Source organism: Leptidea sinapis, chromosome 8, assembly GCF_905404315.1.
Source record: "Leptidea sinapis chromosome 8, ilLepSina1.1, whole genome shotgun sequence".
Lineage (NCBI taxonomy): Eukaryota > Metazoa > Arthropoda > Insecta > Lepidoptera > Pieridae > Leptidea > Leptidea sinapis.
The window spans coordinates 11589310-11616891 of NC_066272.1; the positions used below are offsets into that span (position 1 = coordinate 11589310).

Sequence of the window (27582 nt, forward strand, 5' to 3'; positions counted from 1 at the left end):
TCAATTGTCATAATTCGAAATTAGAGCAATAGGTACCTGTGGAGTGAAGGGGGAAGTCCAAATTTGTTTAACATAAAACCGTTAGAAATTAGAATCGTTGAAGTAAAAAGATGTGAAAAGTATTCTTTGTTATTGAGCATCTAATTTCTTTGGAAACTGTTTTATATACCAGCAGTTAAGGAGAACAAGGAACATAACGTAATCATGGCAGATCCGCTTATTTTGCTTAGACAGTATAATGTAAACAAAAAAGAAATAATAGAACGTGACAATCAAATTATATTTGGTGAATTCTCGTGGCCTAAAAATGTTAAAACTAATTACTTTATCAGTGGGTAAGTAATCTCCACGACATTCAAGTTTGTTTACTTTGTATTCTGAGCTTATAAGTATTAAAACCTCATAGCTAATGTCATAATGTTTTTAGGTCTGGAAAAGAAGGTGGTGAGAAGGAATATTATACTTTAGAATGCCTTCTATTTTTCCTTAAGAATACACGGTTAAACCATCCTATATATGTTAAGCAAGCTGCTGTGAGTAATGACAAATATAAATTATTAAGTATTAATTCAAACATTGCAACAATTGTTTTTTTTTTGGTTCCAGGCTCACAATATACCACCCGTGCGGCGTCCAGATCGAAAAGAATTAATCGCTTATTTAAATGGTGAAACAGCTACTAGCGCTTCCATAGATAAAAGTGTTCATCAATAAACCCTTGCAGAATATCCTCTTTGTAATTAACAACATGGACTGGGGTTAATTTGTTCTCTCTGAACACTACCAGTTCCTCCTATTTCCTACCTATACCCCCAATTAAAAACTGATTTATGGGGTAACAGGCAAATAATCTTAACGAGCAACTTCACTGCCACTGTTGCAAAGGCTGTAACAAAACACAATATCTGCATCTATTTGTGTAATTTTGATACATTTATTTATTTATTTAACACCAACAAGATAAACACTAACAAAAGTATAATAACATTATTACAATAAGTAATAAATTCTAAGTGTTGACTTAATTATCGGTGTTACACACATTTCAAAAACATAGACACAAACATATTTAATTAAAATGAATGCAAACATTATCGGAATATTTACAAATTGAATTAAACATAAATGAATAAGAGATCAATAATATTATATAATAATTAAAACATGCATCATTTCACAATTATATAAAACAGACTTAAACTTATCAGTATTTATTAATTATTTGAATAAAATATACTTTTTGCCTATAATTTACAAAAAAAAAATGAATATAAATGAAATAAATTCCGTTTAAATGACGAAATATGGTCTGAAAATATATCAATATCAACTTTTTTATCTTTTTCTTTATCCTTTTCTTTATTAACAGTAGTTCTTATGACACCAATACATTTCTTATGTGATAATTTATATATAGCATTATAACTCAACATCAATCTATTAATTGGAGAATAGCGTCTTTGACGTGAATGTGTGCTTTTTTCTTGATTTTAATTGAGCTAATAAATAGGTACTATCAATGACGCCATTCACCAACTTATATAAGAAAGTAAGATCGAGGAGCTGTCTTCGATTCAAAAGTGACTGAAGCTTGAAGTACTTTAATTTATCCTCGTAACTCCTAAGAGTTTTAACTAGATTATGATCGTAAGATAGATGCAAAAGAAATCTCTTTTGTATCCTTTCGATTCTTTGTGAGTAAATATTAAAGTGTGGATTCCATACAATGCTGCAGTATTCCAAGATGCTACGTACCAAAGCTGAGTAAATAATTATTTTAGTGCATATCCTTATCTTGCATCATCCTTAAATTGCTTATAGTTAAGAAAGAGGAAGCCAAGAGTCCTAAAACCCTTGCTAACAATATTATCTATGTGGACATTATAGCGGAGCTTCTTGTCTAGCGAACTCCTAAATCGCATATGTGAGGAACTTCAGACAAAAGACTACCATCAATGTAATATGTTGATGCAAGAGATGTTTTCATTCTAGAAAATTTCATAACATGACACTTGTTAGCATTTAAAATCATGCCATTGTTACGACACCACACTAACAAATTGTTTAAGTCTTCCTGTAAAAGCTCTGCATTTGAAGAGACAGGTCTAAAGATCTTAAGATCGTCAGCGAATAAGTAAAACTTAGAATTCGTAAGGCAATTACTGATGTCGTTAATGAATATGTTAAACAACAAAGGCCCTAGATGAGACTGGTCTGGGCCTGCTATACCTATGCCTTTGAGTTTCATTAGTAAAATGGAGTGATCAACCTTGTCGAAGGCCTTACTGAAGTATGTGTAGATTGCATCAACGGATTTGTCAGTATCAAGAGCCTCAGTAATGTCTTCCACAAAGGAAACAAGGTTGGTAACTGTTGATCGAGCTTTCACGAATCCATGCTGCTCAGATGTAACAAAGCTTTTAAAGTGCCATGAAACGACAGGTCATATAAGAAGCTCAAACACTTTTGCAAAAACAGAAATTATGCAAATAGGTCTATAATTTTTTACCTCCTCTTTGTCACCGGCTTTAAATAAAGGCAACACCAGGGCTTTTTCCATAGGGTTGGATATGTACTAGTCCTAAGAGATTTGTTGATAATCAGTGCAAGTGGTAAAGCTAATGCACTAGTGCAATTGTGTACAAATATCGATGGAATACCGTCTGCTCCAGCTCCTTTCCTAATATCAAGTCTTTTTAAAACATTATAAACTTGGTCCTCTGTATAAGATATGTAATCAAGGTACACATTACAACAAGGGTTGATAAGATTTGAAATACTATTAGAATTTTGATTATTACTATTATTGGAACTGTATACTGACGAGAAATAATCAGCGAAAACATTACAAATGTCTGTCCCATTGGAAACAGAGTTATTATCGTTTTTAATTTTTGAAGGATACGAACTTTTGCCTCTCTTTTGTTTTAAGAATGACCAAATTAATTTAGGGTTTGATTGTAATGATAGTTCATGTCGTTTCTTTTTTTCAATAAATCAAAGGATAGTTTATCGCGAGGATTGTTATATTTTCGAACTTACATCCTATATTTATATTTTTCTTTAATGCACTTGATCAGACACGGAGTGAACCAAACTGGGTATTTATGACTGCGTGATTTTGCTTTAGGTACATATTTCAAAATTAATTTACGAATTTCACCATAAAATAGTACAACCATATCGTCAACACAAGAACATTCACTCAAAATTTCCCTCCAGTCTATTTCATTGAGACCTTTCCTTATGTTTTCATAATCAGCCTTATGAAAACAAAATTTTGTAACGGTATTATTAGGGACTAGTGATGCCGGGTTTGTTAAATGAATTGTGAAAACCAATGGTGGATGAAGGGGATCAACACGTGTCAAAGGATCAGGACATGGTAGAATATCGACAATGTTAATATTGGACAATACGAGATCGAGTACCTTATTTTTAGAATTTGAGATATGATTAAATTGGTTCAATTCATGGCACGAGAGGAAGTCCGTTAAAAGATTCTGTAGATAACTATTGGAGTAGTTAGATCCTTCCGATTTTCTGACAAATATTTTTCCATCACGAACCCAAACAAAACGGAAACCGAGCTCTTTCGCCTTAAGGCGAGCTGCAGCATGTAGATTTTTTCCTTCTGGCGTGAGATTTTCCGCAACGTATATTGGAGTATTCTTGACGCTTGTGATTCCCAAATGGCTAGTGTTCAGCTTAGAGGTGCTATTTTTTTATTAAATTTAATAATAGCTGCTAAAAACTCATCGCGAAGCCTAGGACTACTGAACTTTACTAAAATCGATCTTGGTCGGGGACTTTTAGAATTCATCTTCGCTAGTCTTGCACAAAAATGTATATTTTCTGGGGCTATTGGGCATTTAATGATTTTGCCTAGATGTTGTACTGTGTTGACCAAATTTTCCTGTCTGTTTTCTGGAACACATTGGATTTCAATGTTGGAAGCTCGTGTCTGCTGTTCAAGCTGCGTAAGACGAGTTGTAATAGTCTGGTTTGCTGCTCGCAGAGTTTCGTTCTCTTTAATAACGTGTAGCATTTGTGTGGATTGATTTGCATGTTCAAATGCAGGAAGTTTCAAATGAGGCAAGTGTATTTTTTCTTGAATTTTGGGGTGTAAATCATTACTGAAAATGTTGCGTAATTCGTCTCTGATTATTTCTCGTACATTATTAGCCGATAAACTTTTTATTGTTCATAGTTTTCGGTAATTTTTTGTTCATTTTGATAAAGCGCTTCCATATTTCAATTCAAATTAAAATAAATTTTCAACTGTATTTTCTTCAAAAAATATGGGGCCTATTTGTAAACATAATGAAAAGTGTGAAAAGTTTTCGAAAACTTATGTGTTTTTCTTAAACTTTCTGTTCTTCATTAAACTTAGGTACACATTACACAAACCTATTTTAAGTTTACTTTGAATATGAATTTCAGCCTGCTTCCTTTGTGATGATTTTTTTTCAGTTTCTTTCTAGTAAGTTCCTAATTGTTATGCATTGTTGAAGATCTAAAAAAATGATTTTTAAAATGTTTTTAAAATAATCTGCAAGCCAAATTTAACATAACATTGATTTTTAAGGCATTTTAGAGGAGAATAATTTCAAAATGTATTGAACTAATAGGTAGTGTTTTGACTCATATTTTTTAATTTGAAGAGTGAATTGTTGTAACCAGTGTTTAATCATTTTTATCAATGAGAAAAAAATGATGAGATTTAAATTCATACTTTTTAAAATAAATTTTTGATGTTGTATTTTTTACTTAGTTTGAAAAAATAATATTTATACATATTTTCTCAAATTTGTGTGAAGGGGACAATAGCTAGTCTCACTGGACACTACATCAAAATGCTAAATACCACCCACAACTTGTTGGCGTCTGGCATTCCACAACCACACGGTTTTAAGGAAATTTCTTGCCTCATACAGCCACTTTGTGGAATCAATTACCAGCTGCTGTTTTTCGGAACCGATACAAATTAGGGACCTTCAAGAAAAGAGCATACTCTCACCTTCGAGGCCTGCAACACATCACCCCATGTTTTGGGGATGTCCATGGATGGCTGCCTCACCATTCCGCATCACGTAAGCCTCTTGCCCATTTACCCGAGGGGGCAAGAGGTTATAAAGCTTGATTACCAGTATAACTAAGTTTGATAGTCTCAATGTAGATATAGTTGACTTGTTTAATTTAGTGGAGCATCTTCTCCCAACTGTCAGTACAGTTTGCCATCTTGAAGCTTAGACTCAATATTATATTTTAATAGGCCCAGTAATGGGTGTATCTAGACGCCCGCGCCGACGGAATTTTTAAACATATGTGTTAAAAAGGAGTGGCGCTCGCTGCCCCTTTTCATGTGCCGCCCGGGGCCACGGCCCCTCTGTTACGTACAAATACCATAGGTATAAAAGAACATAGGTACTTAAAAGACTGGAAGTTGATCTTGGAGTAACTTTCGATAAAAAAAATACTTGAGTTTTCTACGCATAAACCATAGTAGAACATAATTCTAAAATGCTCGGGTTTGTTATACGTAACACAAAAAAAAAATTAATCTCCTTAAGTCTGGTTCGGATTATCTTGGAGTATGGTTCAGATGTCGGGCGTCCTCACTATGCTACGCATATCCTAAGACTGGAACGTATTCAGAAACGATTTCTGTGGCATGTGGCTTTTAGTGCAGGTAAAGCCAAGAAAATTTTTCCTTACAAAAAATGGCTGGTCTTCTTCAAAATAATCACATTAGACGAACGTAGAGAACTTCTCGATATTCTGTTTACTCATAAACTCCCGAGCGGCTTTACTGACTGCTCCAAATTGCTAAATAAATTTAGCCTAAGATTACCAGCAATAATTTTACAATTCCACGTAAGCCTATTACTCCATTTCGTTGAACGATCCTAGCTAGCAACTCCCCATTCCCACGGTTATGACAAATTTTAAATTCTTATAGCGTAGCTGATATTGTCATATTTGCTGATTCCTTAGCCAAATTCCGCAAGACCATATCTACATATAAATCATATGTTGGACACCTCCAACATACATTGCTATGCAGACGACAGCACTGGTGATGCCGTATACACGGGCCATGCAGGTCTCTCTCGGGAAATCGTCGAGCAGTGCCGGGAGAAACTACTGTCTTCTAACGAGTCCTCTCTTGAGAAGGTCGCGGAATGGGGCAAATTGAACCTTGTCCAATTAAGCCCCCAGAAGACTCAAGTTTGCGCGTTTACCACTAAAACATCCCCATTTGTCGTATCACCGCTCTTCGACAGCACTTCCCTTAAAGCATCGCCTAGTATCTGAATATTGGGTCTCGAAATCTCGAGCGATTGCCAATTTCGTGGCAATCTGGAGGGCAAAGCCAAATTGGCTTCGAAGAAACTGGGCGTCATTAATTGAGCACGGCAATACTTCAAGCCGGCCCACATTCTTCCACAGTGCGGTTCTTAAGGAGTTTTCTTCCACGTACTACAAAGCTGTGGAATGAACTTCCTTGTGCGGTGTTTCCGGGACGATACGACATGGGCACCTTCGAAAAAAGCGCGTACACCTTCCTCAAAGACCGACAACGCTCCTGTGATTCCTCTGGTGTTGCAAGAGATTGTGGGTGGCGGTGATCACTTAACAACAGGTGACTCGCACGCTCGTTTGTCCTCCTATTCCATAAAAAAAAGACCATTTGCACCAACATCAGTTATCTTTAATAATTTTATAATTGGTAAATTAATGTAATTTTGTATAACCAAAATAGACATATTATAACCAAAGAGTGTTGCTTGTATTCTATTCTACTAAATCTTGATACCAACATAATTAACTAATGACGTAAGTAATATCAGAGCTTCCAATATAATAATTAAATTGGGTTGGAATCAATACATAATTTTTATCGATAATATATATATATATATATATAATGTCTAATTTTAAGGTTCTCTTTTGTTAATTTTAATATTGTCCTAAGCCAAGTCTAAACTAAGGGATACGTTTTAGTTATCTCAAAGAAAAAAACAATTAACATAATTAATATTTTATTAATAAAATCAATACTCTATCACTTTTAATCACTTTAAACATTTTTTATTAGCTTACTAGTTGACCTGACAGACGTTGTTCTGTATATAATAAATAAAATAATGTTTTTTATTAATTTGTCAATAATATTTCATAACATCAAGAATGATTTCGTGAAATATGCACCCTGTTGTTGTAATGAAATTGTTTCACAGCAGAACTGTCAAACCGTGCGTCAATAAATTCTCTCATAGAAAATACGTCCATACAAAACAAATATCGGACGCCGGGGGACACATCAAAGGACAATCAAAATTGTTGTTTTTATTTAATTTCGAACACTTTCATATTTATTTACCTTTTAAACCTTCCCTAGACTTCCACAAATAATTCAAGACCAAAATTAGCCAAATCGGTCCAGCCGTTCTCGAGTTTTAGCGAGACTAACGAACAGCAATTCATTTATATATATATATATATATATAGATTATTTGTTCATAAGTGCTTACCTTTCCTTATCCAAAAAGAATTTAGCCATGAAAATTCTCTTATTCCCATCTGACCAGCCAGGTTTTAAGCCACATATTTTACATATTTTTTATTACATAGTATAGCTTAGCAAGTCTTACGCATTTATAATATAAATAATTAAGCACATTACCCTGAATAATACACGAATAAATCAAAAGAAAACGAAAATTCGTAACAAAAATTGTTAACAGTCACTTTTATTTTGAATGAATGACATGTCACATGACACTCAAACCATACAAACAAAAGAGTCGAATATATGTTAGAGCGAGACAGCGTTTGTCGCCATTATTTTTAGCGCAATGCTATGCATATTCGAGTTTATTAGAGAGTTGCACCAGCCTACATATAACAGTGACAGTGGCATAACTATGTAACTAACTCATTAATTTAAAAAAAAATCCCAATTTATTCTGTGTAATACTTAAAATGAGTTATTTCTGAACATGCTGTACTTATTTGTAAGTTATCACTACATTTAGTTCTTAGTTCTACTTTTTATTTTTGTGTAATGTTCTAAAATGTAAGTGATTGTAAATAAAAATGACTTGCTTACCGAGTAAGATAATCGACTTAAAATCCACACGACTTCATTAGATGTTTTGGTTTTAATTTGTTATTAAGAATTGCTTTGAACTTATAATAAAATGAAGGCAATTAATGTAGGTATAACTTTAAAACAGATAGATTTGAACACTCCATACAAAGGTTTACTAAAAATTGGGCGGTAAAGTAACAGTGCTTGCCGTACACCATATTGAGTGGTTGTTGCCGTGAGGACTCAGAGATTTTACTTGTTTTTGGATTTATAGCCGACATTTTCGGCAAGTTGCTATTGTTATGACATATTATATAATTAAAATATAAATAATGTATTTGTGTCTATAAATTTGACTTGAAATATTCATTCAAATCAAATAACGACTGAAGCGTCGTTTCCATTGTCTGGTTTTTCTGTTTATCTTTATAGTTTGGAATATATTGAAATACTTTAACTATACTTTAAAAATTATTGTACAATATAGTTCATAGTTATTTTATCCCATTATAGCATAGTTATATTTTATACTAGCTCACCCGACAGATGCTATTCTATCAATAGAACAAAAAATGTAAGTTTTCGGGAATAATGTGCTCTAATGCCATCGGAATGTGTAATGAAAGTTAATGAGTTAAAATAATATGAAACAAAAACGTATTTCTGAATGATTGTATAATGAGTAGTAATAAAATGATAAGGATTAATATCATACATTTTGTATAAAAAGCTTTCACGTTACGGCTTTATAATTGCCTATTTTTTAAAGTATTAATATGAATACAAAATCTTAACAAATTATGTACAATAACTTTCCACGAGAACCACGCTATTGACGCGGAGAAGGACTTTGTTTTATTATGTGTAGTGATTATCATACGCGATCTCGCACTTCAAGGTCAAGAGTTTCTGTCGGCGCAATTAATTTTCAATAAAAAAAATATAACTTTTTGTTCTATGATGTTCATTATACATTAGATTATTGCATTGCCATTTCGAAAGAAGTACTTTTTGAATAGAAAACAGATTATCACGACATAATATGAAGAAAAAAATCTTCGGATGTATTTCGTGAATTTCGTACTTTTAAAACGAACAACACAATGACAATCTAATTAAAGGATATAAACACAAAAAGAGCGTCTTATTATAATTTCATGTATAACAAAAACCACTAGCTACAATAACATGCTGATACATGCCATGCCAATGCGTTGCTAAATAATTAAAAGCGGAAGTCAGTTGACATTTGACAGTTGTCCTTTGTCAATTGTCATAATTTTAGCAATAGCTACCTGTGGAGGGGGACGTCTAAATTTGTTTTAAGTTTTAACTTTGTGCAGTATTGACTACATATTGAGTATCTAGACATTTATATTTCAATCTAATTTCTAGGGAAATTGTTTTATATACCAGAAGTAAATTAATCTAGTTTCTTTGATGTTTGATAATTTATAAATTCAAGGTGTTATGTTTGAGTGATTACTGATTAGTTGATAGTTGTTAAAGGAGAACAACACAACGTAATCATGGCGGATCCGCTTAGTTTGCTTAGACAGTATAATGTAAACAAAAAAGAAATAATAGAACGTGACAATCAAATTATATTTGGTGAATTCTCGTGGCCCAAAAATGTTAAAACTAATTACTTTATGTGGGGGTAAGTCATGTCCACTACATTCAAGTTTGTTTACTTACAAGTATTATAACCTCACAGCTAATGTCATAATATTTTTAGGTCTGGAAAAGAAGGTGGTGACAAGGAATATTATACTTTAGAATGCCTTCTATTTATTCTTAAGAATACTCAATTAACCCATCCTATATATGTAAAGCAAGCTGCTGTGAGTAATGACAAATATACATTTTTCAGTAATTATATTACTTCAAACATTCCAACAACGGTGTTTTTCTGTATCTAGGCTCATAATATACCACCCGTGCGGCGTCCGGATCGAAAAGAATTACTCGCTTATTTAAATGGTGAAACGGCTACATGTGCTTCCATAGATAAAAGTGCTCCTCTAGAAATACCAACTCAGGTTAGTAATAGTGTAAACTTAGATTAATAAATAAAACATTCACTTATGGTATATACCTATTTGACAAAATCATGAATGTGTAAATATTAGGACTTGATAAAAGTCAAATATTTTTATTCATAGTATAATTTATAAGTAACTTATTGTTAGTCGGTATCTACCATCCATTTGAAAAGATATACCACCTCCATTATACACCATGAACATTTTCTTATGCAAGTTTTTTTGTAGGAATGTAATTCTTAATGAATATATTCTAAAGTAATATATTATAATGGTTTACCAATTGGAATTTATGTATATTTCTTTTAATATTATGCTTTAAAGTATGAAATTGCAAATTTGTACTGAAAAATGAAAATTCTTTTTGTTTAGTTTACATATTTATATAATTACTATTTTATTTACAAATTTTATTAATCCTAGAAGCAAGGGTTATCACTTTAAAAAACATAACAAATTGTTTATAATCACTATTATTATCTATAAATATCTGCCATGTATGCCTTTGTGGTGGAACTTTGGTGATCTAGATTCAACAAACTGTGTGAAAGCATTTTGTACTGCCTCTTGGGAAGAAAACTTTTTAACAAGAGCAACATCTCAAGTCAATTTCCCAATATGCTGATATTGGGGTTGAGCAGTTGAACCAAGCATACAAGATTTTGACGATATGTCACTTGAATAGTTAGCTCAGTTGGGAGAGCACTGGCACGGAATGCCAGAGGTAGTGGGTTCGAGGCCCGCATCATTCATAAAATTTTGTTTTCAAACTTTATTTGTGTATTAAAACTAGAAGTGACGGTTATCACTTTAAAAAACATAAATTGTTTATAATTACTATTATTATGTGTAAATATCTGCCATTTATGCCTTTGTGGTGGAACTGTGTTGATCTAGATTCAACAAACTGTGTGAAAGCATTTTGTACAGCCTCTTGGGAAGAAAACTTTTGTATCATGTAGAAAATTGTCCCAATCAGGAAAAAATGGCAGTCCGCTCGAGCAAGTTCTTCCATATACAGAGGGTGCCAAATGGTTGAAAAACGGTTTCTTGTGCTGTATGAGGTCTCACATTATCATGGAACAATAATGGTGAAGATCGATTCATGAGTAACTAGTTTCACTGCTAGTTTTGCTATCATTGTACGGATTTTGGCACAGTAGGCAATGCCGTTATTGCTTGACCAGATTGGATAAAGCTATAGTGAATAATGCCATCCAGACCACCAAACATTACCATGGTATTTTATTGGTAAGCTTTAGGACACTGTTGCGGTGTTAGGCATGTGGTCAGCCGTAGAATTTTTTGCTTACGATTATTGTAAAAAATCCACTTTCCATCACATGTTGCAATTCGATCGAATATTACTTCATTTCTGTATTGATTCAGCGAGGCAAACAAGTTTCAACACACATTTCTTTGTTCAGATCAGTCAATTCATGAGGCACCCATTAATCATATTTTTTATTTTATTGAATTGAGACAAGTGAGTCAATAATGTTAAACCATGCTGCTAATTCGTGGGTAGTTTGGCTTGGATCGGCTGCCACCTTCTCTTTCAAATCATTGTTATTCAACTGTGTCTTCACATGGTTTGTTTTTGAAATCAAGGTTCCATCACGAAAGCGTTTAAACCAAACTCGCAAGCTGCGTTCTTTAAAAGTCCACTCTCCAGACCCAACATTGATATAGCGAGCTGCTTCTGCCGCGTTAAACATGAGATTTTTAAAAAATCACTTGAATATTCGAATTATGGATACTTTCTTGACTATGCTGAATAGAAAAAACAATTGAAAGTAAATAATTGACTGGTGAACATTTTTAAAAGAAGAACTACATAGGTACCATGTTTCAAAATGTTTCACTCAAATATCTCAAACCATAAAGGTTCTATGTAAATTTGAAGTACCTTTTACGTTGAAACAGCAATTTCATTACACAAATAAAATTTGAAAGCAATTAATGACTTTAAAATATAACAAATTGTTCAGCAATTTCCTGCTTTAACCCCTTTTTTAAACTGTTTTTGGTTGCCTAAATGATTTTTAGGTAAAACGAACACATGATCATGATGGGGGTGAGTCAGCTGCTAAGAAACCGCGCATTGAAGAGACACATGTGCAAAAGGTGCGGGAACAACTTGCTGCGCGACTTGATGCACCAAAAGAAGCTTCAGTTACTGTTGATAACATCAAGTATGCAACATTCATTTTAAATTTAAAATAAAGTAACAGGCAAACTTGCAGCCAAAACTATATTATATGTAGTAAAGTAAAAAATCTCTTCTTCGTTCATTTTTAATCATTTTTTTTAGTAAACTCTAAAAGTACCTTGTGAGAAATTATTATTTGGCTAAGCATTTTATTATTGACTCTTATTTCATCCACAATCTCTGCCTATTCCTCTAGGAAGGAAAAGGGACTGTGAAACAATGGTGATAATATTTTGATACACAAAAATCGTCACCTTTTTGCTCTTAATAGTGATTTTCATTATTATAACACTAGAAATAAGGGATTGCTTGTAACTAGTTCTAGTAGGCTTCATAAGATACATAATAGCTTTAACGGTAAATGTATTCACTTCTATAATAAAGTCCCAGACACTGTTCAGGCATTATCTATAAATAAATTTAAATATTTTATAAAAAAAATGGCTCTGTCGTAAATCCTATTACTCCACTGCTGAATATATAAATGATTGGACAGCCTGGGACTAGATTGTGATTAATTTATAGCGATAGAAATGACTATACAATATTGTATATTTTTATTGAAAATAGCGCAAAAAATAATGCTGGGAGAGTTTCTTGCGTTGCTTCTTCTCTCTCAGAGCGCCATTTGTTTCCGAAGCGGTAGTAGTATCTAGTAGTTATTAGAAATTACATCAAAAAGAATTCTAAAGGAATCAATTTTGAGAAAATAAATGCCTTTTTATGCCTTTATGATAAAAGACAACCAGATTAGATTGACCACTGCAATTTTCTACTATCTGCTTTATGTCATAGTTGCCATAAATATTAGGGTATTTAAAAGAAAAGGTTCTGTTATATTTGTTTATCAGATATTTTCTAAATTTTTTTTCTGTTTTTAGATCTCTGTCAGAAGCTATGTCAGTTGAAAAAATTGCAGCAATTAAAGCTAAACGCTTGGCTAAAAAGAGGACGACTATCAAAAGTAATGATTACTCCGACACCCTCGGTGTTGTTGGGTCAGATCTAAGGGCTATTTTGGATTATGATGTGGATTTAACTAAGGATATTATTAGTAGGGAAAGACAATGGAGAACAAGGACAACAGTATTACAGAGTAATGGAAAAGTAAGATTGACCATGTATTATATTATCATACATTAGGCCTAAGAACAATATCAAAATCAGTTTATTCACGTAGGTCACGGAAATGACACTTATGAATGTCAAAAAAAAAATCTTATTGATTTATTTTAATTTAATTTAATTTTGATTTTTTGATTTTGATTTGATTTTTTGACTTTGATTTTTTTTTATCAATTTTCACTATTATTCCTAACTAGTGCGATCCTACAAGTTTCCACTATTAGATTGAGTACATATTATTTCAATTAAAATTACTCTTTGGTTTGTTTGTACAAAAATTTGGAAAGAAACAAACACAAATGTTAATATCAAGCCATCAGTGATACTGAGATTTGTATGACACAAACAAATAGACAAAAATTTATAAAATTAATTTTATTTTTGCTTTGGCTACATAAGTACAATGTGTATGAATTGCTTTTTTTGATAAAAATATTAAAAGTAGAGAAAATATTTAATTTAAAGATATTGTTGGCTTAAATTACATTATTTTTGGTGGATCCTTGGGTCAAGTCATTACTTTCCTTTAAATATGGTTGAGGGAAGGTTCATCATGAGCCTTCTCCAACAAAAGATTCTATTCTTTCTAATGGCTTGTGTGGAAGGGGCACCACAACTCGCCAATGTCATGTTTCAGTAGACCAACAAGCTTCGAGTGTGTCATTTGACCGGTATAAACGAATTTACAAGTGATTATAGTAATGACCAGTGCCCAGAATCAAAACAGATTTATTTTCTTCTTATACCTGAAACAAATATACATGCTGTTAAATTATAATGGACAAACACTGATAATATTAATGAAATACTAACAAAAGATAAGGATTTGTTTATATGTTTAACATAATGGGACTTCATAAAGTACAGATAATGTGTGAGTTGATTGCAGAGTTCAGGAATTAACCTAATTAAATTTGATGTCTATAATCAGTGCATTGATAAATTTAAACAATACGTTAAATTTACCATTTTACACTACTAGTTAAATCTTAAATTTTGCGCTTTATTCCTCTATTCTTTAAGCATAGAGTATAGAAAACATGTTCGGTTTGAAATTGGGAATGATTTCTTATTTCAGATATTTGCAAAAAGTATATTAGCATTACTATCAAGTATAAAGGCTAGGGAGGAGGGACGAGCAGGCGTACCCCGACCACCACCAATAGTGCTGCCACAGCCGGCTTCACTGCCAGCTCAACAGACACAATACAACAGATACGACCAGGAGAGATTTATAAGACAAAAAGAAGGTTTGTTACACAAATTAAATTTAAAATTTATTAATGATACGGGACTTGTATCCGCAACCTCTCGCTTTACGTACGAGCGCTCTTCCTCTGAGCCACCGTCCGAATGAAGGTTTGATTGTAAAATATCTATGATATGATGATGATTATTACAAAGAGTAGTCATTGTGTAAATTATTTATTAATGCTAAATGGAATGTTTTCTTTACTTGGTGTTTTCATAATTAATTTGGATATTTTAATTTCAGAAACGGAGGGTTTCAAAATAGATACTATGGGCACATACCATGGTATGACACTGAAGTCTGTGACAGAAGGGCCCAGTGTCCCCGTTGCAGTAAGAGCTCCTCCAACTCCCAATCATCCAAGGCAAATGCCACGTAAGTTATTTTAAATATTTAAAAAAATGCTCCAGAATCAACTGTAATCCCTCTAGGGATTACACTACTGTAATAGTGTAATCCCTCTAGGGATTACACTACTGTAATAGTAGTAGAATTTTCATAGACTCTAGTCTACTGTGAAACCACTAAACAAATGCTATGTGTGATGTAAATTACTAGAGTAATCTAAATGGGATGCCTTAAAGTGTATATAATTGAAAAAAAGAACATTTAACACCTGAAGTCTCGGAGAAGAAGTATATGAATACTTCTTAAATTATAGGTCTTGAGAATGTGTTTTCCCTAATTTAGAGACCCAATTAGTTAGTAGATTTGACATTAGATCGTCCTTGAATTTAAGTGTATTGATGTCAAACTAGTTTGAAAAATGTACAATATTTAATACTATATATATTCATTTATGTCAACAATTGGAATCTCCATAAATATTTGGATCTATTCAAATAAATGCTTTAAAAAAAATTAAAATGAGGAAACTTATATGTGGCTTGTGTTTAAATGCCTACCAGAAATGCACTTACATTAGAACTTTGAATAAATTCGAATTACCTGCCATAATTATTGATACTTATTAAATTGTGTTTCATGAAGTATTGTGTAAATAAAACTAATCTCCTTTTTATTGCATGCCTTAATATGTAAACACTGTTTAAGTTAATTTCAGACCAAATATTTCATATCATAGCTAAATAGATGTTACCAATATTTAATGATGACTTTCATTATAGCAATCAAGGGTAAAAAATAAGGGGATACAATAAAATTGTAATCTTAATTTGATAATAATATATTTTGAAAATTAAAACTGTTACTGTTTCAGTTAAATTAAATACAAACAGAAGTATGGATTCCCTCAACAAGAATTATACTGAGTTATAGCTGCCCACCTACCACTTCTGTGTTTACAGGGGAATCAATCGCCATTCTTGAAGCTATTCTATTTGTTAAGTCTCACAACATGAACAATTCTATTATCCTTTCAGACTCTAAAAGTTGCCTCCAATCAATTCTCTCAAATCCGTTTAAGACAAAAAGTCAGTTTCCCATCATTCTCAAAATAAGAGAAACTTTGAAAGAGTGCTATGAACTCAAAATTAACATAGTTTTAGCTTGGATTCCAGGTCACATGGGCATCTCTGGTAATGAAAATGCAGATGCCTGTGCTAGATCAGCTGCTCATTCAGGTTCCTTTCAGTATTCAGAAATATTCACTCATGACTTGTGCTCTACCCTGAAACCCAAGATGTATGAGAGTTGGTCAAACATTTGGCAAGTTTCCAAAACTTTAAAAGGCAAATTTTATGGAGAACTCCAACCAGAAATTCCTCAAAAACCTTGGTTCTCAAAATGTAGGACTCATAATAAAACAATAATCTCAACTATATGCCGCTTACGTTTAAACCATGCCTGCACTCCAGTCTTTCTAGCAAAACTTAGAATTAGGGATCATTCTCTATGTGATTGTGGCCTTGATGAGGGAAACATGGATCATTTATTCTTTAGTTGTCCCTTAATGCAATCTTCTCTGCACAATTATATACCCGCTGAAGTCCCCCGTCCAACCTCCGTTAAATGTCTCCTCTCCCTAGTTTACACTCCTTTTGTAAATATTTTGTGTAAATATATTAAAATAAATAAGATTAAGTTGTAAATATTATTTAGTACTTATATTAATTAATTATTTAAGTATTTCTATTTGTGTATGTCATTTATAGTCTTACAAGCATGTATATTATTTGTTTCAGATATTATTAGAAAATTAAACTTTATGTAATCTGAACACCGATTATTACCGTTAAACTTAGAAGACACATACTCAAAGCTTGGTAGTCTAATCTAACGTGATTCTGGCAAATCTGTGGTATATCTTCCACAGAAGCCACAGTAGGAAGAATAGAATAGAATAGAACAATATTTTGGAAAGCATTTATCCATTTTGTTCCAACAAAACATACAATTATTCTGTTGTGTGGACATTTATTTAGGAACATAAAACGTTTTACTTTAGAGACCTCAGTATAGAGTGGGATTCATTTATATGGAGTTAATTACTCAGTACTTAGTTTTATGGTATAAAAAAATTGTGAGCACTTAAATTGTTCCCTATATGTATTATGCCACTTCCATGTTTTTACCAATGCCAAATTGCTTAAAAATCAGCTACAAAACCTTATGAAATTACAAAAAAAAAAAAAGAATTTGTTTTATAATTTTGTATGAGCTAGTCCATGTACTTTTCTATAATCTTTATATTACACAGCATGTGGACATTACTAATATAACAACAAGATTTATTAAATATTAATAAAATTTATATTACTGTAGAGAATGGTCCAGTCACAAGTACACCGGGCCGACGGGAACTGTTGCCAGTAGCGGCTGCGAGGCCACCGACAGGAGGAGGAAAGAGGCCATCGCGGACTCCAATCATAATAATACCGGCCGCCGCTACCTCTCTTATTACTATGTTCAATGTTAAAGATATGCTGCAAGACCTAAAGTATGTTTTAAAGTATTATATATTATATTTATAATTGCATTAATTTTTTAAAATAGTAAAACTTCATACATTAAACTCATTTTATTTGATTTTGTGTGATCTTTCAAAATATTGATGAAATGATGTTTCGAAATATCGTTCATATTAAAATATATATATATATCGTGAGTATTAATTGTATAAGTATTAATTTACTTTTTTTTGACTTACTCGTGTAAGCCTTTCAGTTTTTGAAATTTGAGTATTTTTGTTGAGTCAGTTTGCATATATTGTAATTGAAATGATTTGTAAAACAATGAAAATGTAAATCTTGACTTAAAAGAGTGGCAATGAGTTTCTTGCTACTTCTTCTCATTAGCTCAACCCTTTACGAAGTAGCGGTAAATTCAATAAGAAACAATATTTTCATTTTTTTTGACGTTCATAAGTGTCATTTCCGTGACCTGCATGAATAAAGTGTTTTTGAATTTGAATTTGACTACTCGTAATTATTACTATCTTGTTTCGACATTTAATATATACTCATTTTATAGACTTATCATCCAAAAATAATTTAATTGAAAAAGTGGTTTTAATTAACTCTCTATAGTCTATTTTTATACTCCAAAATCATTGACGTACAATAAATAAACTAGACTGAAAATCGTATCAGAAGGTCATCAAAAATGTCCCAGCGGTGTCCTATTAACACATTAACTTATACAGATAACATTAAAACATTCATTCAAATTAACATCTAATTTCGTGGCAGTAATGTTCAAAGTCTATTGTATAAAACTCTGCCTGATAGACCCGTAGGCAGAGTTTTGCATCAGACACTTCTTGAGCATGATTGTGAGTCCAGTTGTTTATTACATGTCAGTGTCCAAAAGTGATAGTAATTAAGTTTAAATAAACATTTTATTTAAAGGTTTGTTCCTGTGGAGCAAAAGAAAGCAGAAGGTGCCTCTAGAGAAAATGAAGTTCTATTGCAAAGGAGGAAAGGACCTACAGGAGATACTGTACCAAATAATGCGGCAACAATAACGGTACTAGTTATTTTATGTTACTATCTGAAATAACACAAATTAAATTTGAAAACAAAATTTATGAACGATGCGGGATCTGAGCGTTGAACAAGTCATACATCATTTATCAACGATGCGTCACCCGAACGGTTGGATCAGTAGGAAGAGCGCTCGCACGGAACGCGATAGTTCGCGGGTTCGTAAATGTTGTTTTCAAATTTTATTTGTGTAATTAATCCCAGAAGTGAGGCTTTAGGTACTCTAAAAAAATATCATATTGTTTATATCTGAAATAATTCTAACCATCTATTAGCAAAAACAAACAAAAAAGCTCAATTACATTTCAAATCCCATTCAAGTCATATTTTAGTGTGTTTATAAAACAATAAAAATGATTTAAGTTTTCTTTAGTGTTAATTCCGCCAATATTTGTTTTTAAACAATTCGACACGTGTTTCGCCTCTACACGAGGCATCCTATGGCAAAATCTGGCACGAGACTGATGCCAAAAAGAAATATTGGCGGAATTAACACTAATAAAAACTCAAATCATTTGTATAATTATGGATTTCCGCAAAGTAACTTCAATAAATTGTTTTTTTTTTCATTTATTTCTGTTTATAATCGTTTTTATTTAGAATAACAATGCAATTACCTTTATCGGTCTCGGATTTCCGCAAAGTAACGCCTACTTCAATAAATTTATAAAACAAATCAATTGCTTAACTTGATTGCAAAATACCGATTAAATATTTTATATTTTAACATACACATTTTATATTGTAAATTATTTTATTATGGTGGGGCATTATATAGAAATGATTAGTTGTAACTTAGAGTGGAAATGCATTGTGATTGAAACAATTTTGCAGTTTGGTTTTATTTATTTGTCAGTATTATGTGATACATGACGTACAGTCTGACCAGCAGACTCGTCATCTTTAATAAATATGACCTCCGAATTTTGCTAGGCACCGTGATGGAGCTTCACCGTCTGCTGGCTATATTATGGGTACGACAACGGCGTCTATTTCTGCCGTGAAGCAGTAATGTGTAAGCGTTACTGTTTCGGTCTGAAGGGCGCCGTAGCTAGTGAAATTACTGGGCAAATGGACTTGACATGTTTTGTCACAAGGTCACGAGCGAAGTTGTAGTGCCGCTCAGAATTTTTGGGTTTTTCAATAATCTTGAGCGGCACTGCATATATATGCGGAAGGGCGTATCAATTACCATCAGCTCAGCTCTGCTCGTCTCGTCCCTTACTTTCATAAAAATAATGTTGTGAAACTACATACTCCTATAAATCTGGTGAAGTGTGAGCGAGCGCGCGATATCGGCAATACTGTTCCTTCGTTTCATTGCCGCTTTGAATTACTAAAATGTTGTAATATTTTCAGGTACCCTATCGTGTCGTTGATAATCCCAGTAGATTATCAGCAGCTGAATGGGATAGAGTGGTTGCTGTGTTTGTACAAGGCCCCGCGTGGCAATTCAAAGGTTGGCCTTGGGACAGCAACCCTGTTCAGATATTTGCTAATAGTAAGTATCTTCACACTAAGGTACGCTGTTGTGCATTTATGTTTTAAAACGCGAGTATAGTGTGACATGATATCTATCTTTTTGCTCTTAATAGTGATTTTCATTATTATAACACTAGAAATAAGGGATTGCTTGTAACTAATTCTAGTAGGCTTCAAAAGATACATAATAGCTTTAAGGGTAATTGTATACACTTCTATAATAAAGTCCCAGCCACTGTCCAGGCATTATCTATAAATAAATGGCTCTGTCGTAAATTCTATTACTCCACTGCTGAATATCTAAATGATCGGGCAGCCTGGGACTAGATTGTGATTATTTTATAGCGATAGAAATGACTGTACAATATTGTATATTTTTATTGAAGAGAGCGCAAAAAAAGATTGCTGGGAGAGTTTCTTGCGCCGCTTCTTCTCTCTCAGAGCGCCATTTGTTTCCGAAGCGGTACGAGCTCTAGTATTAGACTGCCGGCCCGCTGCTACGGACTAGAGGTGGTCGTTTAATCAATAAACGGTTTTTATTAACAGTTTTATATTCGTTAACGAATTAACTGTTTTTCTTCAACGAAAAAACCTATTGAAAATAATATCAATTATTCAATCAACGTCTTCGCCCGGGCCGTAACTCGCATATACATACAATAATTCCGACCCTTTTGCACCTATCCCTTTTTCAGTTGCACTTCCGCCACAACAACGCCAGTAAATTAATGATTGAATGCCTCACTGAAACAGTTTAATAAAAACAGTTGACGAAGTTGCGAACGAAAACGTTGACTTGATATTACATTGAAGAAATAGCTACTACGTAAAAATTAAATTTAGCAATGTTATTAATATAATATGAACCTAATAGAAAACCTAAATTATTAATAAATGCATTAACCGATTTTTCAAAATCCGTTGACGATTTAACAGTTTTTTCAACCTGTTGACCATTGACAAAAAACAGACATGTCACACCTCTACTACGGACATGTCCGAGGTCGACTCGGTTGACGTTTGCTCGCGTTCTCCGACATATATGTTTTGCAAAGAAGTATAACAACTTCTTATTCATGCGTAGGTATATAAGTTCTCACACAGGCTTTGTTTTTCATTCAGTTTGCGCGTTTCATTTGAAATATGATGAGATGAAACTGGACGCGAACGTGTCGAGGTGGGCGGTCACAGTGTTGAACCTGAGCCGCACGAAGCGGCATCTGGATCGCGCCCTGCTGCTATCCTTCTGGGAAACCCTCGACAAGTGAGTGACACACTCGTGTGCTTGTGTAGCAATGAGTTTAGTAATCAAATGGAACGCTAAGCGATAGCTGGTATCTGAGAGAGATAGATATATGTGAGTAGACTACTCGCACATTTTTAGCTACCTGCAAAAATAATATATAATAATAGCGTGTTTGATAACACGTCAGTTTTTCACGATTATTTTCACTAGAACCGAATTATAAGTTTTTATTATGATATAAGTATTCATTTTAATGCACACAATAAGTATTTATTTTTGGGTCTATGTAGATGATTTTTATATGACAATAAAAGTCCACCCTCGTCATTGAATTCTTAATATTGGCTATCAATATTCGTCCCCACATATGCCATTTACCTCTGTCAATCGTTTTCGATGATCGTTCAGGTCTGCTCGCAAAATCGACAGCAATACATTTGGAATCATACGATATTAATAAGAGTAGGGTTAGGACCGATAATATCGAATAATGTTTCGTTCGTTCAATCATCATTTCGACATTAGATACGATTTACCTAAGAGTAGGATTCGACACGACTAATGCCACGATATATCAATTTTAGGAGTAGGCTTCCAGACTTCTGTCTACTCCATTTTCGATTTTTATCCGGGGGCCTTCTCCTAAAATATATAATAAGATATGGTTAAGATAAACGATAAGCAATTCGAACATTTGTTAGAGTGGGGTAGGTGCGATATATTCGGAGTATAACGATACGATAATACTATGACTATACCGAATGTATCGTTGTCGATTTTGCGAGTAGATCTCCTGTAGACTTGAGAATATCGTTTTAGTTTCAAAGCAGTACCACCACACGTTCCGTAGATACAGAGTTTTGACAGACAAACAGACGGGTGGAGGATCAACAAAGTGATCTTCTAAGGGTTCCGCTATTTACTTTTAAGGTTTGAACATTTCATAAAAAACAACTAAGTGTGTATAGCACTAATATAATTGTGACAAGAACATTATATTAATGGGCATTTAAGTTTAATAATCACTAAAAGAATTTTGCATTTTTAAAGAATCGTCGTTAAACAAATAAATAATAAAATCGTTTTAAACAAACTTAAAAAGATCTTACTTTTAGAAAATATGTGATTAATATAATCTTATTATATATAAATTACGTGACACGTTGTTTGTCCGCGATGGACTCCTAAACTAATGAACGGATTTTAATGGGGATTACTTCATGAAGTTCTGTTAGGTCCAACTTGAGAGATAGGATACTTTTTATTTCGATTTGGGACCCATTATTATTTTTATTTCCAACATTTGTTTTGTATGGACATTCTTTTTATGAGAAAATTTAATGACGCACGGTTTGACAGTTCTGCTGTGAGACAATTTCATTATTACAACATCCCTGTTGCCTCGCTAATATGCTCCTGCATATTTTACGAAATAATTATTGATGTTATGAAATATTATTGATAATAATTCATAAAAAAAAAACAGTATTTTATTTATTATGTACGGTACAACCTCTGTAGAGTCAGCTAGTCTTTATATATATATATTTATCTCGCCATTAATCGTTAAAGTTTGGCGAGTACAATATGTTTAGTTTTAACTTTGTATACTGTTTATAAACAAACTAGCTGACCCAGCAAACATTACAGCAGTATTGCCGATATTAAAATCGCAATACAAAAGTAACTGTTGATCGTAGATGGGTGAAAATTTGAAGTTGTATGTATTTTTTAATGCTGACTCATAATCAAACAAATTAAAAAAAAAAATTCGTGTGGACCACCCTTAACATTTAGGGGGATGAAAAATAGATGTCCGATTCTTAGACCTACCGAATGTGAACTCAAAATTTCATGAGAATCGGTCAAGCCGTATCGGAGGATTTCAAAGTTTAACACCATGACACGAGGATTTTATATATTAGATAGTTTAATAAAGAGAGCCGATATTACACTCCTTCGTAAAACATCTCAAGGGTTAATCGATTGTCCAGAAGTTCTTGCTAAGCTTTAGTTCAATACCCCTGTTAGATCACTGCGACAGCATGATTTACTAAGACTTCCCCACACTAACCTAAACTATAAAAGAAATACTTTTACTTGGCGAGCAAGCCATACCTTTAACAATCTGTTAAATTAAACGATAATCATATAGATCTCTTCTGTTCAACTGTAGACTCCGCTAGACGTACCACAGCCAAGAAAACCTTTATTAAAATTTAAAAAAAATTAAAAAAAACCGGTAATCTTTAACGTACGAGTAAATTATAATGTTCAAATAGCGTATGCTCATGTTTTCAGTAAAGAGGATATAATTGATTTTGACGACCTGTATAGCCGAGTGGTTACCGATCCTACCTACTAAGCTAGAGGTCCCGGGTTCGAATCCCGGTAGGTGCAAGCATTTATATGATGAATATGGATGTTTGTTTCAGAGTCATGGATGTTTAAATGTATTTATGTATGCTTAAGTAAGTATATTGTATTAAATATATCGTTGTCTTGCAACCCATAACACAGGCTATATATGCTTAATTTGGGGCAAGATAATTTGTGTAAAAAGTGTGTCAATATTATTATTATTATTAATTACTACGTAATTAGAGGCGCGAAGTAAGAATTGATATTTACTTTAGTATGAAACGTGCAGTAAGATTTGAAATACGTTTGAAATAGTAATTACAATATGGCGACGAAGTATAATCCAGCTAAGTTTGAAAGCGAACAGTTGCTTAAAACGTAGTGGATTTCGGCTATCTCCGTTTATTTACAAGATTATAGCCGTCATCTATCAATCACTTTTCATATACTTAATCGCCTTTTCTTAGAGAGATTTTCATTTCTTTACCAATAGATTACAATATTGTGGAAACCTATAGAAAAAAAAATAGAAAAGTTCATTATGATCACTATCGCTTACTATGTAAAGTCAGTGTGATCAATATCTGGTTTGATCGTCTGTATAACAATGTTCGGACGTCGCGGTGCCGAGTGTGATTGTCCTTGAGACTAAAGATTCCTATAATTACGAAGACGGCACGTGTGGACTATGTCAGGCTTCATACAATTAGATTTAATTCTCCTTTACGTAATAAGTAAGATTAAAACTATGTATAAGTGCAGTGAATAAGCTCTATAAGTCCTTACAATATTTTTCGTAGTCATTTTACTCTCAAAATACCTTTCCTTGTTAGGTTGTATTGGGATAGAGAAAAGCACTGAATTCGCTTTTCTGTAAGGCCAAAGATATCCAAGTAAAAAATTGTATACGGTATTTTAAAATCCTCACGTATTATGTTCACGTCAGTCATTTCAATACTGTTTTGAAAGAAATTTCTCGCATAGCCCCTTTGTGGATTCAATTTTCCCGAACCGAAACCACTTAGGGTCTCTAAGATTATTAATTATTATAATTATTATTATTCAAGATAAGATCAATATTCCCACCTCAAAGGCATATTTTGACCCCTGGTAATGACTGACGAATGTCCATGGGTGCTGCCTCACCATTTTCCATCACGTGAGCCTCCTGCCGTTCGCCCCCTCTTATATAAATATACTAGCTGACTCGGCAAACGTTGTTTTGCCATATAAAGTGTAATTCACGCGATATTTTTATAAATAATAGCCTATGTGTTATTCTGGTGTGTAAGCTGTAGTATTGTAAAGTTTCATTAAAATCCATTCAGTAGTTTTTGCGTTAAAGAAGTTCAAACATACATCCAGACATACAAACTTTCACATTTATAATATTAATAGGATAATACATCACATAGAGTGGACAAAACGAATTTTTGTGATGAAAAATGGACAATGAGCGAGTTAAATCTCTTTGCCGTCACACATTTGACATAATATAAAAAAATAAACTACGTTTAAAAAAACCGACTTCAAAAACTGAAAAGTATCAAATAACTAAAAATTTAATTTAATACACCTCTTATGCAAACCTTTACCTTTAATTTTAATAAAATACTATTATTTATATGTTCTATCTATTGATAGGTTTTAAGTCAAAACTACTGGGCCAAACTACGTTTATGGAACCAAATGGCATCTATTTCGCATCAAACCAAAGAAGAATTACGTAAATCGGATCATAAATTTCAGAGTAATCGGTGTACATACATAATAAAAATACCGATCGAATTGATAACCTCCTCCTTTTGGAAGTCGGTTAAGAAATATACTTCTATTTCATGCTAATGTTGTGATTTTCATTGAGTGTAAATTCCGTTTGTCAATCAATTGACTTGTGCCAAATTCTGGCACGAGTCTCGTGCAACATCTCCTAAGGATGCCTCGTGTAGAGTCGATACAACTGTTGAATTGATTGAAGGCAAAAATTAGCGATTTTACACTCAATAAAAATCTCAACATTTGGATAATTATGGATTTCCGGAAATAACGCCTAATTCAATAAATTTTCACTTCTTTTGAAGTTAGAATTTTTTTGACTTTTTAGTTTCACTTCTACCACGTGTGACAACCATATTCTTTTTTATTTATATTATAAGATGAATAAAATTTAACTACCCACTCAGATATGATAAGTTTTAGACAATTTACACTTAGTGTATTATTAATGTTATAATTTTAATTTGTTTCAGGCACATGATGAAGAATAAACCACATCTTAGGTTTTAAGTTTGTTATTGTGTTAAAGAATTTTATCCTGAAGACAAATTCTATATTGTCGGAATATATGAGCGCCTTACTAGCATGATTCTAAGTCAATTCATACCATTTACTTTTATTTTGTCGGAGCACGGATTGGACACAAACAAGATACATTATTTTATAACTAAAACTAGTAGATGCATTCCCAACTAAAGGTTTTATCTCAATAAAATGTGTAAATAGGGATAACAGAAAGAGTTTTCATTCTAAAACATGCAGGGCAAGCCTGTCAGCCATTAAGTTGGAATAGCGATATATATATATTCTTCACGGACGCACGCCAAGATAGGGAAGATATTAGTCGGATACAATTTTTGTACAGAATGAATGTATCAAAATGATTTGAGTTTTCTTTAGTGTTAATTCCGCCAATATTTATGCACGAGACACTGTTTCGTGCCATATTTTGGCGAGTCAACACGTGCTGAGGATGCCTCGTGTAGAGGCGAAACACGTGTCGAATTGTTTACAAGACAAATATTGGCGAAAACTCAAATCATTTTGATAATTATAGGTTTCCGCAAAGTAACGCCTACTTCAATAAATTTTCAGAATTAAGGCTTAGCCGAGTTTATGGATTTGTACTTTGTATTTCAATTAAATATCTTCACATAAATAGAGTGTGGTGCAACAATAGCGACATAAAATGAACACATAGTAATACAAGTAAATACCAATACTTTAAAAAAAAAAATCAAAAAATTTAAGCTATAGTATTAACTTTAATTTAAAATAATTTGTTATTTTTAAAGTGATATCCCGCACTTCTGGGATTAATTATGCAAATTAAATTTGAGACCAAAATTTATGAAGGCGTCGCTACTCGAACCCGCGACCTCTCGGGTTCCGTCCGAGTGGTTTTACCAATTGAGCGAACCGTTGGAGTGACGCATGGTTCGTAAATCTAAGTATGTGTTGTGCAACTTAAATTTTAGATTTTTTTAAATTTCCAAACAAACAAATTATATTTAAAAAATAACTAAGTATTGTAATAATTCTTCTACTGCCTCTTCTACTTAATAATTCTGCTACTCACCTACGAGTTCTGAACGGCTGCCACGTGGCGGTTACTATTTTTTTTTATGGAAAAAGGAGGACAAGCGTGCGTTCTCTTGTAACACCAGAGGAATCACAGGAGCATTTCCGGCCTTTCAGGAAGGTGTACGCGCTTTTGTGTACTAGATTACTTACAAGTTGTTGCGAAATGCGTTCGTTTAATGTCGCCATTACACCGCCACGCTGTATACATTTCCGGAGGTGGAGCAAAGAAAATTTTCTTTCTGTCATTGACCTCTGTCGCCCACGTTTTTATATCTTCTCTTTCACAAGTAGACGGATACTTTATGTGCGTCATAAGTGGTAGACACTGACGTAGATAGACCATTATACACTGTTAAATTAACTTAAAACTGATCATATGATCGGATGTTAGTGAAAGGCGCTATAGGCCGACCGTTTATCTGAGTCCTCGCCTGCGGGGTACAGGGGCGCGGGGGTA

At 33.1% G+C, this 27582-nt stretch overlaps 1 protein-coding gene across 3 annotated transcripts; it reads left to right on the forward strand.

The window, feature by feature from the left end:
- Positions 1-27186, forward strand: LOC126965685 (parafibromin). Of its 3 annotated transcripts, none has more exons than XM_050809414.1 (12): positions 1-335; positions 9837-9942; positions 10021-10140; positions 12193-12338; positions 13237-13462; positions 14559-14730; positions 14976-15107; positions 17457-17631; positions 18542-18659; positions 20036-20177; positions 21281-21422; positions 26015-27186. In XM_050809414.1, the coding sequence occupies exons 1-12, from the start codon at positions 205-207 to the stop codon at positions 26049-26051; spliced, it is 1647 nt and encodes a 548-aa protein (XP_050665371.1). In that variant the 5' UTR covers positions 1-204; the 3' UTR covers positions 26052-27186. The 3 variants fall into 3 exon arrangements, 2 of the variants coding, with proteins under 2 accessions (XP_050665371.1, XP_050665370.1); XM_050809413.1 differs by lacking the exon at positions 1-335 and adding an exon at positions 9407-9758; XR_007729579.1 differs by lacking the exons at positions 9837-9942; positions 10021-10140; positions 12193-12338; ... (6 more) ...; positions 21281-21422; positions 26015-27186 and adding exons at positions 428-533; positions 607-728 and having other exon boundaries at positions 11-335.
- The last annotated feature ends 396 nt before the right edge of the window (positions 27187-27582 follow it).

What these genes read in the sequence shown, in the direction of transcription:
- LOC126965685 (XM_050809414.1), top strand. Translation starts at nt 205, where the DNA reads ATGGCAGATCCGCTTATTTTGCTTAGACAGTATAATGTAAACAAAAAA. An exon ending in CTCTAGAAATACCAACTCAG is followed by an intron (nt 10,141 to 12,192) that starts GTTAGTAATAGT and finishes AATGATTTTTAG; the next exon opens with GTAAAACGAACACATGATCA. An exon ending in ATTTATAAGACAAAAAGAAG is followed by an intron (nt 14,731 to 14,975) that starts GTTTGTTACACA and finishes TTTTAATTTCAG; the next exon opens with AAACGGAGGGTTTCAAAATA.